This window comes from Elephantulus edwardii, unplaced genomic scaffold, assembly GCF_000299155.1.
Source record: "Elephantulus edwardii isolate Elephantulus edwardi_28Jun2011 unplaced genomic scaffold, EleEdw1.0 scaffold00048, whole genome shotgun sequence".
In the NCBI taxonomy this organism is placed as follows: Eukaryota; Metazoa; Chordata; class Mammalia; order Macroscelidea; family Macroscelididae; genus Elephantulus; species Elephantulus edwardii.
The window spans coordinates 367,151-387,275 of record NW_006399798.1 but is presented as its reverse complement, the minus strand read 5'-3'; the positions used below and the strand labels follow the sequence as shown (position 1 = coordinate 387,275).

The 20,125-nt window shown below is 48.0% G+C and overlaps 1 protein-coding gene across 1 annotated transcript in view; it reads left to right on the top strand.

Moving 5' to 3' along the window:
- The window catches only part of TBCD (tubulin folding cofactor D), a 129,306-nt gene that overhangs the window by 1,229 nt on the left and 107,952 nt on the right, over window positions 1–20,125 (top strand). The window contains exons 2-7 of the mRNA XM_006886302.1: window positions 235–285; window positions 3,235–3,332; window positions 4,401–4,502; window positions 6,103–6,249; window positions 8,281–8,336; window positions 14,842–14,974. Coding sequence (XP_006886364.1) covers window positions 235–285; window positions 3,235–3,332; window positions 4,401–4,502; window positions 6,103–6,249; window positions 8,281–8,336; window positions 14,842–14,974 — 587 coding nt within the window. The remainder of the gene's footprint in view (window positions 1–234; window positions 286–3,234; window positions 3,333–4,400; window positions 4,503–6,102; window positions 6,250–8,280; window positions 8,337–14,841; window positions 14,975–20,125) is intronic.

Here is a 20,125-nt window from a genome sequence, read left to right as displayed (position 1 = left end):
CACAATGTGTGCTGGCCGGGCAGCATGTGCTGGCCATGGGCAGGGTGTGCAGCGTGGGCAGGGTGGGCAGTATGTGCTGGCCGTGATCAGGGTGTACAGGGCAGGCAGCATGTGCAGGGTGGCACGGACAGCCAGCTCTCTTGAGAGCAGCTTGGGCAGCAAGGATGATGCTGTGACGTGGTTGGGCATAGCCAGTGATACTGCCTCCTTCTCATTTCTTCTTCTTCTTTCCAGTGATAATGGACAAGTACCAGGAACAGCCACACTTGTTGGACCCTCACCTTGGTAAGAGCTGTGCCTGAGGGCTCCGATTTCCATTGTTCAGTCAGGAGGAAGTGCCAGGAAAGGTCACAGTGTGTGGTACCTGCACAGTACTGGGCGTACCGTTTGCAGTGGCCTGTGCTGGTGACCTGGGCTCCAGACATCGTACTAGGCTGGGGGACAGATTTGTTGAGTGCTTGCTTACTTGCTGTTACTAGAGGAACAGGCCTTTGTAAGGTGTGTGTTTTCATCCCTTACAGAGGCACATTTTGTCTTTCTGCTAATGGTCACACAAGACCAGGTGTTTACATGGGGGACCAGCTAAGAATGGACCTCTTGGTCATCCTCGTTTCACAGCCTGAGAAGGCACTGAACCTTATCTAGGTATTTTGTGTCTGTTTTGCTTGTTTTATACTAGCTTAAAAACTTCCTTTTCTGTCAGTGGAAGTAGCATGTGCTCCTAGCAGTGACGGGTAAGGTGGGAGGTGGTAGTGAGGCAGCTTGGGGCAGAGTGCCCGAGTTCCAGGTCCATTGCTCCTGTGACGTGGAGTGATGATAGCAGGTGCCATTGAGTTGAATTTCACTCATAGCAACCTTATTAACAACACATCTGAACTCTATTCTATCCTGTACCATTTTCATCTGTGACATACTCGAGACCATTGCTGCAACCACTGTGTCAGTCCATGCCATTGAGGGTCATCTCTTTCATGGATTCTCCACATTTCCAAGGATAATGACCTTCTCCAAGAACTGACTCTTCCTATCACCCTGCCCAAAGTATGTGAGACGAAATGTCATCTTTGCCTCCATGGAGCACTCTGGTTGCACCCTAAGACATACCTGTTTGTTCTTTTGGCCATCCATGGGATATTCATTACTCTTCTCCAACACCACAGCTCAGATGCATCGATGATTTTTCTGTCATCTTCATTCATTGTCCAGCTCTCAGATACATTAGCAAGTGATTGAAAAGACCATGGCCTGGATCAGGTGCACCTCAGTCTAGTTGTTTGGAACTTCCATGGAAGAGACCCTTTTTACCTGTTTGGTCTGCTAGGAGTTAGAACTGAGTCAACAAAAATGGGTTGGTTTTGGTGGCTTGTTTGTTTTTTTAATAGTTGCCAATTTTTATTTAATACCTTACATACAGGAATAACAGATTAAAAATGAAATGCTCTTTAGGTTTTTTAATTACCCAAGAAGAAAATATTAGAAAAGACAAATACTGCATGGTGCCACTGTTGTAAAACAGGACTGATCTTGGGGTTGGGGAAGACTGAGAAAGATGGGTTCAATAATGTATACTGCATTGAAAGAGATGAGGGAGAAAACTGTTTAAGAGGGATATGTGATTAGGTATTTTTGTCATGACAGGAGTCCAGAGTGAAGACTCCATAGTGGAGTGGACCTGGGGGGAGGGATTGTAAAACAATGAAAGAATTTTTCTATTACTTTTCCAAGAGGGTAGTGTACTTGGGGGGAGAATTGGGAGGGGAGAAAAGTACAGCAATGAATGAATGGAAATCCAAAGTTTCTGTAAATTTTCGTTGAAATTAATAATAAAGATACTTGCAATGAATAAATCATTAATTGTACAGAAAAGGAAAATATTAAAAAAAGGTTAATGACATATTTGCCAAATTATTTGACTATAAGGCCAAGTTCATGAAACTTAGAATATATTGTAAGTGTTTGGGACTTGGGGTGTTGCAGATGGCATTTGAAATTAATACTCTTCTTGGAATCAAAGTAAGTAATTTGCTTTTCACTGTTTATTGATGCAACAGATTTAATGTATATTGGTAGAAATATGTCATTTGCCACATGGAGTAAAAATTGAAAACTAATACATTTAGAGACTCAAATGTAGAATTGTATAACTAATCCATATCTCAAACAGTTCCCCAGAAAGGAGCAGCCTTAGTAAAGAGAGGTCTTTTTCATCATTTTCAAAAATTCTTCCTCCCTTATTGTTCCTTTACCGTCATGCAGCCTCATCAGGCATTTCCTAACGTATTTCATCTGTTCAATTTTCTCCTAGTTCCTTAGTAACTCTCTTAATATTGCTTAGTGTTATGCTTCCTATACCGTCATCATAGCATTGGAAAACCTTTAGTATTTCTTCATTTTGATCTTTTTCACTCATTTTTGCACTCATTATGGGGAAGAAAAATCTTCAAAAGCATTGGTGCAGTTCGTTTTTTATCAATTTCAGCTGTCATTTTTTAAATTTCATCTTTCTTTGGTTCAAATCCTAAAGCTCGCATTGCAGTCTTCAATTCTTTCATATCTTTGGTTCCAGATCATCAATATCAAACAAATCAAAGGCCTCTTTAATTCCCTGTTTTTGGGTTTCATTCAATCCAATATTTGCTGCTTTCTTCCTCTATTGGTTTGAAGTTTGGTGGCTGTTGGATGCTGTGATCCCTGACACCCTGCCAGGACCCCGTGCGGCTCACCGGCTGCTCTGTCCAACCGAAATCTTCACAGTTGCTTGGTTTGGTTTTAATCTTTATGTAGGCATGTTGCCACATCTTTCTCAGTGCTGAGTTACAGGTGATTTTGAACTGTTGACCTTTCTGTAAAAGCCAAAAGCTGTAACCACTGTGCCACCAGGGCCCCTTAATTTATTGAGTTTGCATTTTGTTGTTTTCTCACAAGGGTGAATATGTTTCAATACATTTATTGTTAGCTTTCTGTTGTATTTTTTGACATTTCTGTATTATTATTTTTGTTGTTTGCTGTCAAGTCAGAACCCACTCATAATTGACCCTCGAGAGGGTTTTCAGAGGGAGTGAATCACTTGGGAGGAGACTGCCCATCCTCTTCTTGTGGGGCATTTGGTGGATTTGAACCATGTGCCTTTGGGATTGCAGTGCAGCTTCTTACCACCAGGCTATCAGAGCTCCTTTCTATTTGTATAGTCTGTTTAATGTTGCGACACCTGCTTGGTGTATATTTTTCCTCCAGAATGGATGATGAACTTGTTGTTGGACATAGTACAAGATAAGACGTCTCCACCGACCCTCGTACACCTGGCTTTTAAATTTCTCTACATCATCACTAAGGTAATATTCACATGGCCCTTTAGGGTCAATGGTTGGTCAGAAAAAAATCCTACACAGTGTTGTTTCACAGGAGGGGTGGTTCTCAAGCAAGTTGTGGGCCTCTTTCTCTTACCATTTGTGGGGATTTGAGCTCACCGATAGAGGGAATCCTTTGGCTGAAACTAGGTCTAGATATATAATAGCATGTTGCACTTGACTAGCTTGGATCGAAGTTGGCGAGAAGAGGGAGAACATGCTGGTGTGAGCCTCTCAGGAGGAAAGCAGCAGACAGGTTTCATAGGAGTAGATGTACTTCTCAAACTTGAGTGTGTTTATGAACTTCACGAGGGTCTTTTAGAATTTAGTCTCTGATTAACCAGGTCTGACATCCAGGTTTCCAGGGATGTGGGAGGGACACCAGCATTTCAGGGAGGGCTTGTGGCTCTGGGGGTGCACCTTGTAGCTGTTGGACAGTGGACAGGCCCTACCTAATAGACTGAGGTTAGAGCTCGGCACACATTGTTCTGCAGTTCAGGTAGTTGAGGGCAGGATTCCTCCCCAAGGGGCAGCATAAAATATGATGATGATATGCTAGGGAGTCTTGGAGAACTTGGGATGTGTTGAGGTTTTTTGGAGACCTGTTCCTCATGAACCTCGGATAGTTCTACAATTAGAAGCTCACTTTTCAACTAGTAACATGTATGAGCCACATGTAAGGTTGATCAGGATGAGACCTAGTTAATGAATGAAATGATTTCAGGAGCAAGAATAGCTTATTTTCGCTTTACTCTTACTGGTGGACAGTGTTTGGTGGAGCTCCCCAATTAAGCTTGGAAGCAGGAGTGGCATCCACTTCCGAAATAGCTTGCCTCTAGAAACTTTATGAACTTGGAGAAAGGATGAAAGTTATACAAGTGTTCAGGTCTTTCGTTCATAGGGTCGCTTAACAACAACAACAACTAACTGGATTATCTCACCATAATGTGAAGTCATCAACTTGATCATTGAGGCATGGTTGGTGATTTTTGAATTGTACTTCTCTTTGTTTTTTAACTGTGTAATAATTTGATTTTTTTTTTAATTTGGAAGGTCCGAGGATATAAGATATTTCTTCGTTTATTTCCTCACGAAGTAGCAGATGTACAGCCTGTTCTGGACATGCTTTCAGATCAGAATCCCAGAGATCATGAAGTGAGTGCCTGTCTCTCCTCTGACCCTCTGCATCTTTACCTCCCACTTGTCCATCTCCTCACTGACTACTTCTGTGACCTGCTTAATTTGACTTCATTTTACTTCATTTTTTCTTCCTGCCATTTCTTTATCACTCTCCCCTTTCCTTTTATTTCTTTGACTTTTTAGAATATTCCTCCTTCTGTAGGTTGCTTTGGTTCTCTTTCCCCCTTTTTAAAAGGCCATTTCTAAAGAAAAAAAATGTCTAGGTACAGTGTGGAGATAAATCTTAACTATTTAAGGTGTTTCAGATTTGGTGTAACTGTCAGGTCTTAAGACCTCCGTCTGTCTGGGACACACAGCGGGAGTGTCCCTGGGTTCAGCATAACTGAGTTCATGCTAAGATGTATCACAGTGAATCAGCAAAAGCAAAGTGGCACCTGTAGGTTCCTCCAGCAGGGGTTGTTACATTGTGGGGGAAGGGCTGTCTCCGGGAGATGTGGCACCCAGGGTTTCACAGGGGCTGGTCATGTAGCACCCTGCCTGGTCTTTCCGAGAACCTCAAACTCTGGGCCCAGGAGGGGTTATAAACCACACTGTGTGCTGTTTGTGTCTGCCAAAATGGAAACGATGCATTTAGGAAATTACGGGAGCCCTCTTGAAATCCAGGTTTCCTGGAGCTGGTCTGAGTCTAGTTCTGCTGCAGGCCTGCCTGTGGCTATGAGTGCATGGAGCACGCATGGTGTAAATTCCTTGGCCCAGTGAATCTCTGTTGCGGCCTGATCTCAGGCTCAGTGAGAATGCCCATATCCCTTGCTGTGTAAAGTAAGGACACCTTTATTGGTTGGAGCTTTGACCTGCTCTCTAGCCTTTCTGTGTTCTGTCTGCTTTAGTGCTCTCTGTGGGCAGCAGCACGTTGATGGTCCCAGGAGGTGAAGCTGCTGTGCCTACAGATTGCCAGTTTCCTCTCTTCACTTTTTTTTAGGGGCTAATTGTTATTTGTGAGGGGATTTTGGTGGTTTATTCTGTAGGAAGTTGTGCTGTTAACTCAAAGGTGGAGTGTCTGGTAGTCCAGATTCACCTGCAGGTCTGAGGGAGGAGGATAGGCATTTCCCTGTGTAATTTACAGCCTCTGAAAACCTGCTAGAGAGTCCACCGTGAGTCGGTTCTGACTCAGCTAACTTTTTTGTGAATAGTTGGCATTGTATCTTTATTTTTTATTTAATTTTGACTAAAGAAATTGTTTTGTCACATTTTGGGAGTCTTGAAGTTGGAGCAGGATGCTGCCTCGGTGGAGGTCTTTGTCTCTTTTGGCTCTAGGGGACTGTCTTTGCTCTTTCCATCCTCTGTCCCTTAGCAATCTTTCATGGCCAGCAAAGCTGAGTTCAGCTCTCATGTCTTTGTCTGTTGTGCCAGTGGGTGTGTACTGGGAGAGAAGTGGGAGCGCCAAGGCTGGTGTCCACTGGCTCTGGGTGGGCGTGTACGGAGGGCAGGGCTTGGAGGGGCCACAGGCCTGTGAGTGGGAGGTGGTGGTTCGCTGTGCTCTTTATTCAAGGATCACTCTTAGCAAGGTTTCTTACACTCACTTGTTACTTGGATTTATTTTGTCATAACTTCTTAGACTTGGGAAACTCGTTACATGCTGTTACTGTGGCTCTCCATGACCTGCCTGATTCCTTTCGACTTCTCACGCCTTGACGGGAACCTTGACACTCAGCCTGGGCCAGCACAGCTGTCCATAATGGACCGCATTCTCCAGATCGCAGAGGTAACCATGGCTGATCCAGATCATGTGCTTGCTTTTTTTGTCTTGATGATGTTGTTGCCACGGGGTTGGGACCCACTCACAGCAGGCCTTCCAGTGGATTTTCAGAGGTTGTACATGGTGTGGGAAGAGGTTGCCCATCTTTCTCCCTCAGAATAGCCGGTGAATTTGAATTGCCCACTTTTGGGTTGACGGTGCAACGCCTTACCATTAAGCCACCAGACCTCCCTTCTGTCTGATATCAGTGCTCTATTTGGCAAGCTGACCTGGATGTATTTCTGCCACTCCTGATCTTGATCTTCAGTGAAGAGAATCCTGCTTCACAGTTTATTTTGAAATTACGATAGTTCCTGCAATGTTAGGCTGAATTACCATAGCAAAATCTCAATTGCTTTTGAGATATTTCAGGTGGTCTGTGGAGCATAATAGTGGTGAGAGGTTTTGGGTCACTGAAGGAGAAACGAGAGCTCTGTTGACATTTTGTTTTTAAGATTATGTAAATTAGATAAGAATATTGCAGGAAACTTAAACTGAAAGAAAAACAAGAAAAACCATTAAATTGAAATCTCCTTAATTCTAGTGCCAAGAGATAACATTTATGCATTTTTGCGTATTTACCTTTTCCTAATGCAAATATTAAGAGCACAGATAACTTGTTGCATCAGTAAATGCTGTGTCAAAAGTTGCCTTCATATTTAGTGGCTTAGCACAACGCTTACTTGACTCTCACTGCTGAAGGTCAGGAGCCCGTGCCTGGTTAGTGTCCTCTGCGCTCATGGTCCTCTGGGCTTTTTGTCCAGGCTCAGTGACCGCAGCTCCTCCAGGGCTGCAGAACTGAGGGCCTCAGCTACTTGCTTGCTGTTGGCATGTCACCTCGCAACAAGGTAACTTACGTCATCAAAACCAACAAGAGAGAGGCTGCTAGCAGACGGGGGTCACAGTCCTAGGTGACAGTATGACACTTAGAAGTAGATCCAGATTTGATCCTAGGTGGTCTGACTGCAGAGTTGACTGATCCTCAGGGCTTGGCCCTGTGTAAAAACATGCTGTCCATTGCTCAGAGCTGCCCCACTTAAACAGACACTGACCAGTCCTCAGAGCTGCCACACTTAAACACACCCTGACCAGTCCTCAGAGCTGCCACACTTAAACACATACTGACCACTACTCAGAGCTGCCCCACTTAAACACATCCTGACCAGTTCTCAGAGCTGCCCCATGTAAACACACACTGACCACTACTCAGAGCTGCCCCACTTAAACACACTGTCTAACACTTGGTGCCACTGTGTGCAAATGCATGTCTTGATAAGCACTCCATGAGGCCTGTCCTGTGGCCAGCCTTCACCTCCTGGCACATCTCAGTGCTGAGGTCCACTGTGGGCATTCCTTTTTCAGAGTGCACTCCCAGATGGACGTTCCCTTTGTCATCTGGTCCTGTGAGGGAGCATGCTGGAGGGCTGCTCCCTTGCTCGGTGGGTGTGCGAGGACTAGGGGAACATGGCCTAGAAAAGTTTGCTGCTCTGACTCCACTGCCTTCCAGATAGCCTGTGCCCACAGAAAGGACCTTTGAAATTTAGCGTTTGGAAACCCACTAATTGAGATGAGAACTACAGACCTTTTTAGGCAGGTCTCTAATATAGCCTGACATTTGCAGAAAGATGGGGTCTTCTTCCATTTGGTGGGTGATGCCTGGTGCTTTGTGCACTAACCAGCTGGGAGGCTAATGCACTGCTGGTCCAGTGCTGGGCGGGCCTGCTGTGGGGGTGCCTATGGGATTCTGCTCTTTCTGACACCTGGTGACTGAGGTATGCATGTCTTACACGCTTCATGATGCTGAAGGCCTGTGACGTGGCTCTGGATAGAGCAGACTGTCGTTTGGGGGAGTGGAACTCTTGACAGAACCAGGAGCTTGGCCTGCTCTGGAAAGAGCTGTTAAGTGGTGGCCAGGCACCTCTTAGATCCCAGTGCTCCCGTCCTAATTTGGTTTGCATCCTGTGTGTGACACATATGTCCTTTTCCCTTGCATTTCAGTCCTATTTGGTTGTCAGTGACAAGGCCCGTGATGCAGCTGCTGTCCTCGTGTCCAAGTAAGTTCTAGTGGCCTCTATGCCATTCCAGTGAGGCTGGATTGGGCTGTAGCGGAGTTGGCCTGGGCCATGATGGGGCTGGTGCACGCTTGGCGGGCCTTGGCGGGATTGACCTGGGCTCTAGGGGGCCTGGCATGGACTCTGACGGAGCTGGCACGAGATGCGGTTTCCTAGTGCACGAGTCATCCTGTGGTGCGTACTATATGCATCCTGTCATTCCTTAGAGAGAGGACCCTGAGCAGGAAAGTGACTGCAGTGATAATGGGAGGCAGCTCAGGGAGCTGGCTTGTCTCCTGAAAGTGAACATTTTTTTTCTCTTTATTCTGATTTTAAGAAAGTTCACATAAAAGTTGGATTATTTATTTATTTATTTATTTATTCATTCATTCATTGTTGGACATTTTCCTCCCTGACCACCCCGGTTTGCTTTTTTTTTAAAAAAAAATATTCACTCACTGTTGCATAATTTCCTCCCTTACCCCCTGCCCTGCCCAGTCCACTTGCTATGCACCTCTTATTCTGGACTATTATCATACAAATAATGCTTAGTCATAAATTCCTGGGTTTTGTTTGTTTTTTTCTGTGTGCTGTCTAATCGGACCTGACTGGCACAGGAGGAGATTGCTCCTCCTTCTCCAGCAGAGCATCTGGTGGATTTGAACTGTGTGCCTTTGGGATTGCAGTGAAGCTTCTTGCCATTAGGCCACCAGAGCTCCTCATATATTCCTTTTAAGCAGTTCTTCATCTGTTCCAGTGTGGTGTTCATTATTTATTCCCTCTTTTCTTACTTTTCCCCCAACCTCCATGTCAGTCCTGTTTTATAACAGTGGCATTACGCTGTATTTGTCCTTTTGTGATTGAGATCTTTCATTCGCATAATGTCCTCCAGGGTCGCCCATGTTGTGTAATATTTTATGAGTTCCTTGTTATTCGGTGCTGTGTAGTATTCCATTGTGTGAGTATATCATACTTTTTCTGTCCATTCATTTGTTGATGGGCATTTGGGTTGTTTCCATCTCTTTGTTATTGTGAAACCCAGCAGTAAGCATGGGTGTGCATATATCTGTTTGGGTGGCATCTCTGATTAGAGTGTATTTCTATTAGTGGAATTGCTGGGTTAAATGGTATTTTTGTCTGGCTTTTTGAGAACATGCCATACCACTTGCGTAATGGTTGCAGTGTTTTATACTTCCACCCCCAGTGAATAAGGGTTCCAGTTACTCTGCAACCTCACTAGCATTTGTTGTTTTTTGCTCTGTTGAACTCTGCTATTGTTGCTGGGACGAGCTGGAGATTTTGAACATTTCTTCCTATGTTTGCCATCTGAATGTCTTCTTTGGGTGGAGTGTCTGTATCCTGTGCCCAGTTTGCAACTGGGTTGTTAACCTTTTTGTTTTTTTTCCTTGTTGTGTACCGCTGAATTGGACTGGACTGGCACGGGAGATGGCCCCTCTTTCTCCAGCGGAGCTTCTAGTGGATTAGAGCTGTGTGCTTTTGGGATTCCAGCTCAGCTTCTTGCCGCTAGTACTTCCTTGTTTACCTTTTTCTTGTTGAGGTGTTGGAGTATTCTGTAAACCTTAGAAATGAGTCCCTTATCAGAGATGTCACTACCAAATATTTTTTCCCAGTCCATGGTTTTTTTACCCTGTTGGAGTTTTTTGCCGTGCATAGGGATTTGATTCTTAGAAGGTACCACTCATTTGTTTTATTCTCTTCTTGTTGCACGTTTTCCAAGATGTTTGGAAGACTGTTCATTATTGTGGATTAGGGCTCCTAGAGTTCTTTCAGGTGTTTCTCTGATGAAGTTTCTAGTCCCTGGTTTTACGCCTAGGTCCTTGATCCACTTTTAATTGGTTTTTGTGTATGGTGTGAGGTTTGAGTCCTGCTTGAGTTTTTTACAGATAGTTTTCCAGTTTTGCCAACGCCATTTGTTAAAGAGGCTTTAATTTCCCCACTTAATTGATTTCATCTCCTTGTCAAAGATAGTTGACCATATGCAGACAAGCTGATTTCTGGGTCCTCAAGTTTTATTCCATGAATCTGTGTGTCTGTCACTGTACCACTACCAAGCTGTCTTGACCACCATAGCCGTGAGGTAGCATTTGAGATCAGGGAGTGAGGTGCCTCCTACCTTGTTTCTCTTTCTCAGGCATGCTGTTCTTGTTTTACTTTTGTGTTATTTGAGTGCTACATATGTTTGACACTTACGTTTCCTCTATATTTGTCAAAGTTCAGATTTGGATTTCAGGACCATAGAGCGCTGGCACCAAGGAAGTGGGCACCCCCTCACCCAGGGTTCCTCATTCTCAGACTGATACTTTCTCTGGGGAGGGGCTGCAGCAGAGCTCCTCTGCTTTTGACAAGGGTTTGAAATCACGTGTTAGAAAGGAAAGAAGTTTGAAGAACAAAGCCCAGGTGTCCTTTCATCTCCCAGAGATGTGACCTTTGACACTAAGGTGTGTGCGTGTATGTGTATGCGTATGGATGTGAGTTGTGCTTGTGTGCTGTTTGTATTATGTATGCATGTGACATGAATATTTATGTGGGTTGTGTATGTGCGTATATGTCATTTGTGTGTATGCCATGTTCTGTTCAGGTTTTCTGTGTGTGTACATGACAGAAGTAGCATATGTATGTATATGTTGTGTATGTACTTGTCACATTTCTGTGCATGTGATGTTCTTGTATACGTGTTGTGTGTGAGATGTTTGTATGTCATAAACTTGTATATTTTGTGTGTGCTATGTGTATGTCCTATTTGTATGCCACGTTTTGTATGACATATATGGGCGTTCCATATGTGTTTGCATATTGTATATGTGCCATTGTGTGTTTTATTTATGTTCATGCTGTGTTTGTGTATGTGTTGTACATGTTTGATATTTACATGTCATATTTGTGTGTTGTGTGCGTGCAGTATTTATGTGCATCATATTTTTGCATGTGGATTTGATATTTGTGTTTTGTGCATGTGGTATTTTTGTGCTTGTGTTTGTAGTAGTTCTGTGTGTGATGTTTGTCACATTTGTACATTATACACGTGTGCGTCATTTGTGCCCATAATTTGCATGTTTATACATGTTGCGTATATGTCAGTGTATTATGTTTGTTATGTGTTGTGCGAGAGTAATATTTGTGTGGGTGTAGTACATGATTTGTGTGAGTATAGTTCAGATTACTGAGGAACAATGATGTCAATTTGAAGAGTTAGGTGCACCTGATTCAGACTGTGGTTTTTTTCAATCACTTGCTATGCATCTGAGAGACAGACAATAAAATGACAGAGGAAAAATTGATTCCTTTGAGTTGTGATGTTAGAGAAGAATATCCCATGGACTGTCAAAACCTGAGGTAAGTCTTGGAAAAAGTGCAGCCAGAATGCTCCTTAGAGGCAATGATGGTGAAACTTTGACTCACAGATTTTGGGCATGTTGCTAGGCTAGGCTTTTCCTTGGAAGGGGATATCATGTTTGGAAAGGTGGAAGGTCAGTGAAAGAGAGGAAGACCCTCAACAAGATGTATTGACACAGTGAATGCAGCAGTGGCCTTACGTGTGTCAGGGATGATGAGGATTGCACGGGACAGGACAAGGTTCAGCTCTGTTGTTCATAGGATTACTGTGAGTCATACTTGAAGACACTTAACAACAACAGAACACAACCAGCACCCCCGTAGAAGTAGTCAAGGAGTAAGAAACATGTTGCAACAGTGTCAGTTAAAAGACTAAGGTGTGCCTAGTTAAAGCTGTAGTATTTTCAGTTGCTGCTCATGCATCTGAAAGTTAAACACTTAATAAGGAAGACTTAATGTCTTTGAATTGTAGTGTTGGAGAAGAGTATTGAATACCCCATGGACTTCCAAAAAGCAAAACGGATATGTCTTGGAAAAAGTTCAACCAGAGTGCTTTTTGGAGGGAAGCTTTTTCTCATTTAACTTTGGTCCTATTTTGTGGGGAACCAGTCCTTGGAGAGGAAGATTATGCTGGGAATGGTAGAGTCAGCGAAAGAGGAGGGGCCCTGCAGGGTGGACTGACGTGATAACTACCACAGTAGACTCGGGCATGACAGAGACTGGTGCAGGATTGGAAAAGGTTCAGCTTGTTGTTCACAGGCTGGCTGTGAGTGGTGGTTGACTTGTTGGCATCCAAAACCACCTGTACATGCTGTGTGCTACATCCACAGACGCAGGTGCATCGCCCAGTCCTGGTGTTGGAATCTTCCTGGTGTGTACGTTGTTCACGTACAGAGCACTCCACATTTGTCCCTGACAGCAGTCGTCGTGCCCGTTCTGTATCTGACTTTGTGCCCGTGTGCTGCCCCAGGATGACGTGCTAGCAGGGCAGGGTTGTAAACGTGACTGGAGCGGTAGAACCAGCAGAGTCCCCTCTCCTCCCTATTAGCCGATACTGATCTGATGGCTACTGGTGCTTTCCAGATTGGCTAAATGAAACCATCCTTGAGCTTTTCTGATTTGTGAATTAATTTTCTCACTGACAGTACTGAGGGTTTGCTAGCTTTATGATTGTGTCAGCTTTTGTGGCACATGCAACTTGTGGGGTGGGAGGGAAAGCCTGGGTGTCCTGTGATAGGTCAGAGGCTGGGGTAAAACCACAGTGCCACCTTGTGGGTGATGGGTGGGCTGCACACTTGGTTATGTTGAACACATGGTCCTAATAGGTCATGGATCGGCCTGTGGACACTGCAGTGTGGACACGGCATCCTGAAAGCTCATCACCTGTCTGTGGGCACTGCAGTGTGGACTCCATGTCCTGATGGCTCAGCATCTGCCCGTGGACACTGCTTTTTGGACACAGCATCCTGATACCTGCCTGTGGACACTGCTGTGTGGACACCACATACCACATCTTAATACTTCATTACCTGCCTGTGGACATTATATCCTTACTCCTCATCTGCCTGTGGACACAACATCCTGATACTTCATACTTCATCCCTTTCCTTTGGACACTGCACTGTGGACACCGCATCCTGATACCTGCCTATTGACTCTACAGTGTGGGCACCATGTCCTGATGCCTCATCACCAGGCTGTGGACCCTGCTGTGTGGACACTGCGTCCTGATAGCTCATGAACCTACCTGTGGACACTGTTTTCCGACAGTTCATCATTTGCTTGTGTTCTTGACAGGACCCATACATGCTTGTTGGCAGCTGGAGTTGGCTCCATTTCTCTGTACCTCATAGAACTGCTTGTGCCCTAAAACCCCTCTGCTTCAGCACCAGAGAGTGCAGAGGGCATGCCCTTCTCTGCATCTCCTTTGTTGGGTGGTGATGCGTATTCATAGTGGGTCCAGGATAACTATTTCAGAACAGCAAGGGGTAGATGTTACACGTGTTGTTTGTAGAAACACACCAGTGCAAAGTGGGCCTTTGTTCCTAGTGACCACGTTAAGTTTTAAAAATAGTGTTTTAATGGAAAGGCTAGGCATGAACAGCATGTTGCAGTTGGGAACTCAGAGCACGCAGGGACAGGGAGGATAAGGCCTGCAGCTTTGACTAAATGCTGTGTGCACTCTGACCCTTCTACTCTGTGATGTGATGTACGCTGTGACAATGTCCTTTGATGGGAACCTGCTTTAGTGTTGGGATGATTTCCTCAGGCTCGACCCCAGAGTAAGTCATGGGTCCAGTGATCACTTGCCTACGTCGCAACTCATTCTCAGCGCTCTGCTCATGGCTTATGGTGGTAGAGAGTATGTCGGTTACCTCACTCTTTGCTTCATGATTTCTGCCCATAGGTGTTCTCAGGGAACTGTGGGTTAGGCTGGGGGTTGGAATGTGAGTTGGAGAGGAGGTCAGGAAGCCCAGGTCTTGGACGGTGGATTGTTTTCTGGGAGCTGGCTGACAGTTGATCCTGGTGCGCACAGGTGTGTGTGCTGGGGAAGGGGAACAGGGAAGCCCCAGGTTCTGGTTGTGGATGTTAGTGGATGGTTCTTGGGGAGCTGGAGAGTGGGGGGATGGTGTGAGTTGGGGAAGGGGAACAGGGAGCCACAGGTTCTAGTTGTGGATGATTCTTGGGGAGCTAGGGGGCTGGGGGTAGTGGGAAGCTGGTAAGGTCTGGGAAAGGGAAGGTTGTAGATGGTGGTGGATGATTCTCTCACTGCTGTTTGTCATAGGAGCAGAGGGAGGGTGAGGTCTGTGTGTATGCCACTTAATTTTCTTTCCAGTTGGCTGGGTCTGGTTCCCAGACAGGGATGGAGATGAGGTTCTTGCAGGGTGGGGGGGCACTATATCCTGGAGAGGGGACTGTGGGCTCCTTGGAGGTGGAGTGAGGTGAACATGGCCATGACTCCTGGACCCTGAGAGGCACTGAAGGGGCAGTTAGCCTGGGTGTGTGGTCTTGTAGTGTTCCTCTCTCTGGGTTGGCACCAGGGCTGTGGTCAGTTCTGTGAGAGGAACTTGTGTAAGTGTCCCTGCTGGTCCAGGGACTGCAGCTGGACTCGGGCTGACACGTGTCTGGCACCTGAAGCATTCTTCGTTGGCAGGTTCATCACCCGTCAGGATGTTAAGCAGAAGAAGATGACTGGCTTCCTGGACTGGACCCTTCGCACTCTGACCCAGTCTTCTTTCCAGACCATCGAGGGGACTATTGCTGTGGATGGAGCACTGCAGGCTCTGGTGAGGCATTTCATGGCTGTGGAGACTGTCACGTGGTGGGGAGGGTGGTCATTGGGGAACTGTCCTGTGGATAAAAGGTGCTGACCCTGTGAGGAGGGTGGTCAGTGGTGGATGTTACATGGATGAGGGCTGCAGGCCCTGAGGAATGGTTTTGGATACTTGGGCCTCTGTGTGCTGTCAGTTCCATCTGCACTCTGTTGGGACCTGTGGGGATGATTTGCCCCACTGTGGTTGCACTTCTCTGGCAGTTGGGGGGAGGTGTAGCTGAGTTGAGACCTGTGATTCCCCGGCCCCAGGCTGGTACTTTGCGTCTCGTCACCAGAGGGCAGCAGAGCCTTCCCCCTCAGAGCAGGTATGTCCTCTCCATGGGGGTGTGGCTTCTTGGTTATGAAGGCTGTTGAGGGTGAGTTGACCTGGTCGTTGATGGGTGTTGGCTAGGATCTGTGGGGACCTCTACCGAGTGCTCTGGTAGCGCTGTGTGCCCAGCTGCACCCCTCCCGGGTCATCTGTGATGACTGCTATTCCTGGTGGAACTCACAGTGAGCATGTGCACCAGAGCAAAGCCTTCAGGGACTGTCCTGTGACAGTGACACATGCTCATTGCCAGCAGGGAGACCACAGTTCTGTTTAAGCTGAGTGGCTGGGAGCGGGGATCCCTTTCCTTCTGCCCCCAGCCTGGTCAGCCTGGCTGTTGTCTGTGCACTTCTTGGAGGCACCTAGACTTGCTTTGCAGGCAGTTTTCCCCAAGAGGCCTAGATTGGCGCTGACCCGCAGTCCATGGGGTGATAGTGTGACAGTGCTGACTCTGTCAGGGACACAAGCCCCCCCATCTGTTATTTGAAGGTGCACCCCCTGAGGGACACAGGAGCCCCCCTGTCTGTTATGTGGAGGTACACCCTCTGAGGGACACAGGCCCTTCATCTGTTATGTGAAGGTGCCCCTGTCTCAAGTGTGGAAATACCTCTGTGGGGTGCAGTACCGCCCCTGCCCAGGGTGTGGCAGTGGCTCTCCTTCCGCTGAACATGCACTGTGACTCAACATGTCACCTGCCTCCAGACTGTCCTCTTTGGCTCTGCAGTTCCTGACCAGGTGTGGGATGCTCTGTGGAAAGTAGGGCAGATGGTGTGGGAGGTGTGCTAATGTCAAGCCAGACCTCCTTGGGGTGTTTCTGTGATGTGGGGGCTGCCCATCTGTGGGAGAGTCTAGGTTATTTAACTTGGTGTTTGAAGCCTCCACACACAGCTATTTCAGGAAAGATTGGCTTTTCTGTTCTCTTTGTGGGAGGTAAACAAGGCCTTCCGGTGGCCTGTGTCGTTTGGCAAAATTTCAGGTCTGCTGAATTTGGCCAATTACAATGAGAGTTGCATCACAGAAAACTTCTTGGTCCGCAGATGATAGAAAAGTGAACTGCTTCTATACTGTTTGATTCACTGAATTCCAGAGGCAGAAGAAGGGACTGTGGACCGTGACCATTTGGTGTGACTTCAGCTTCCTCATTCTCTCCTTCCCCAGTGTAGAGAGGCATGCGAGGGGCAGCATGGAGCACAGCTTGCAGCCAGGTGAAGTCTTAGAGAGAGTGCTCTCTCAGCGGACTTCAGTCAGCCAGGGCTGGGGGAGGTGGAGGAGTAGAGAAGTATGGGAGTCCCTCCCAGAAGCCCACACACTTGAAGTACCACTCCAGGGAGGGTCTAGACCTGCCCTCAGTAAGGGCGGACACTCGTCTGACACCAAGCACAGTGAGGCTCATGCTGTGGAGTGGCCCCTGCGGTCCCAAAGGCACCACCCATCTAGCTCTGGTGAAGCAGTGGTCAGCGGGCTTGGTTGGGCACCCCTCCTCAGTCCTGATGAAACATTGGTCATTGGGCATGATCGGGCACCCCTCCTCTGTCCTGTTGAAGCAGTGGTCAGCGGGCATGCACCCTCTTCTGTCTCTCTCTGTTGAAGCAGTGGTCAGTGGGCATTGTCGGGCATCCCTCCTCTCAGTGTTGCAGTGGGCAAGGTTGGACACTGCTCCTCTCTCAATCTGGTATAGCAGTAATTAGCTGGCAGTGTTTGGCACCCCTCCTTTCTCTCTTTGTACTAGTGGTCAGTGGATGGGATTGGCTACCCCTCTTCCCTTTCTTTAGTGTAGCAATGGTCAGCGGGCAAGATTGGGCACCCCTCCTTTCTCTGGTGTAGCAGTGGTCAGCATATGGGATCAGGCACCACTCCTCTCTTTAGTGTAACAGTGGTCAGCGGACAGGGCTGGGCACCCCTCCTCTCTCTGGCAGAAAACTGGCTGGTGGGCCGGGCACCCACACTCCTGCAGGCTGGGCTGTGGCTGCCCAGCAAGCGCATTTCACCACCAGCTTGTCAGACCTGAATGGCAGAGGCGGTGCCCGCTGCGTGATGAAACTCGCAGGTGCGTTGTGCTCAGGATTCCGGCTGCTTCCTTTGATGCACTTGGCTTTGTTTCATCCACCTGCTCATTAGTGTGGGCTGGGCGAAACAGGTGAGCTCTCAACAGGCAGCATCGAAACCGGGATTTGGTTTAACTTCCCTGGAAGCTCTGCCCTGCCTTGCGCGTTGACGGTCCTGCAGCTGGCTGACAGGTGGGCCGTGGGGAGAGGGCTCCCAGTGTGCCGACTCCCCCGGTGTGCTGGCTCCCTGCACAGCCCCTCTCCAGCTTGAACCTCAGGCTGGTGTCATGATTTGTGCCAACTGAGCACTGTTAGGAGAGACAGCCTTGTAGAGACAAGTCGCAGTCCCCGAGAGCCCACTCTCTCTGCCCCATGAAGGTGCTTGGGGAACCGTTCACTGTTGAGATGGGTGACTGCGCATAGCCATAGCTGGGATAACGTATATGATGCCCTCCTGGTCACCATCTGTGAGTTGCAGCCCCTTGAAGATGAACATTGTTGTATTTCTAAATTTCAATAGACACCTCATTAAAGGAGAAATCAGCTACAGACAGTAGAGGGACTCCAGTTCCCTGAGCTGCCTTTGTAAGCACCTGCTTGTTGCTGATAGTTTCAGACAGGAAGGAGGCACAGGGCCCAGTGTGCATGACTCCGAGTAAACTGCCCTCACATTGGGGTGTTTGCGGAAACCTGCCTGAGGCTGCAGACACTGCTGCTCCGCCTCTGTGGCCCTGAGCTCCTGTGGGCGACAGCAGGCTGGCCTGCGGCACCTTTAGCAACTCTGTCTCCACCTCTGACCCCGAGGCACAGGTGAGGCCTTGCTCTGGCTCCCCTCTAGAAGGGAAATGAGCTTCCTTACCTCACCAGGGTGGTGTGGAGGGCAATTAGTGTGTGACGCCCTTTAAAGATGAAACACTCTTCCCCAGCCTCTGGCCTTTGCTTTTCCTAGATGCGTGGAGCGTCAGGCTACCCACGCCTTCTTTGGCCAAAGAACTGACCTGGGAAGGCTTTGTGGATAGCAGATGTGTGTGGGAACACCGGGACCCTGACACATTGCGAGTGTCTGCAGGGTGCTCCTATGCTCTGGTAGTACCTGTGCTGTCAGGGGCTCAGCCTGGGACACTCTGATCTCCTCGTTGAAGCAGACGTGAAAGTTCACCCTTGTGCTGTCTTCATTCTCGCCAGTGTTTTCCGTGGCGGGCGGCACTGTGGCATGCTGAAGCTTGTGGACACACCCACCATTCCACTCGGGCTGGCTCTTTGACCTGCTGACAGTCACATACCTGCTCTACAGGTGTGTTCCAGCAGGTAGCATACACATGGGGTCTGCACTGGACGTGGTTGACCTCTGTTCTCATGTTCTTAGCACTGGGGGAGGTGAGCAGCAGTTGTCGTGAGTGCTTGGTGGCCATGGGGCTGGTTACTGCGTTGGGCCAGAGCAGAAGGGGGCCATGGCCTCCACTGTAGTATAGAAGAATGCCACCCATACAGCCCCACCCTCTGTGTACCCCATCTTCTTAATCCCTCAGGCTCTGCATCGCCCCTCTCCTCCACAGGGCCCCTCCTCACAGCCCCACCCACACCTTCACATGTCTTCTTCTCATGTCCCCCCAGGCTCATGAGTGGCTCACATTCCCCACTCCCACAGTCCATCACCCTCTCTGCACCCCTTTTATATGGTCCTCTAGCCTCTGCGTAGCCCAAACTCAGACGATCCCTCCCCTCCACATGTCCCTTCCACATCCCCTCCCACTTGTGCATGGCCCCATACTGACACGGCCCCCACCGACGCTACTCCCCTCACATGGCTCCCACTTGCACAGCCCCTCATCCTCTGCGTGCTCTCTCCTCATGGCCCCAGCCTCTGCATGGCACTCCCTAATTAAATAGTCCCTCACTGTTCACATGCCACCTGTTCACCATCCCCCAACCTCCACATGACCCCCACTCACACCCCCTCACTCCTCACTGTCTGTGTGCCCTCTCCTCATGGCTTCCCCTCCTCTCTGAGACCCTACACATACCCTAAACGCTTACCACTCATGCCTTCTCACCCTCCAATATTCCTTCAGGATTCCATACCCTCTGTTTACCTCCATACGACCACCACTTACATAACCTCTCTTCTTCCTCATGACCCCATACCCTGTGCATATGTCCACATGACCCTCACTTAAATGACCCCTCATTTCCACCTGCCCCTTCTCATAACCCCATACCTTCTTCATATCTCCACATCACCCCAATTTACAGGATCCCTCACCCTCTTGCCCCTTCACCCTTCATATGCCCCCTCCCTCCCGTCTCTGCAGACCTCCACATGACTCCCACTCCCCCTCCCCCTTCCCCTTATCCTTTCCTCTTGATGACCTCATACCCTCCTGCGTCCCTCCACAGGATCTCACATACATGTTCCCTGACTCTCCACATACCCTCTGCTCATATGCCCTCTCTTCCCTCAACTGTTCCCTCCTGATCCCATGATCCCATGCCCTCTGCATCCCTCCACACGATTTCTACATACATGTCCCTTCCTGATCCCATGCCCTCTGCATCCCTCCACATGATCCCCACTTGTCCTCCTCCCACTGACATAGCTCAGCACTCTGCACAACCCTCCTTGGTTCTCCATCCCACATAGTCCACTTCCATGGCCTCATCCTCCACACGTCCCCTCCTCCCAGCCCTCCGTGCTCTAGTCCCTGGCCATTGGAAACTGATGGCTGGACTTTGGGTAGCCCACTTGTTTCCT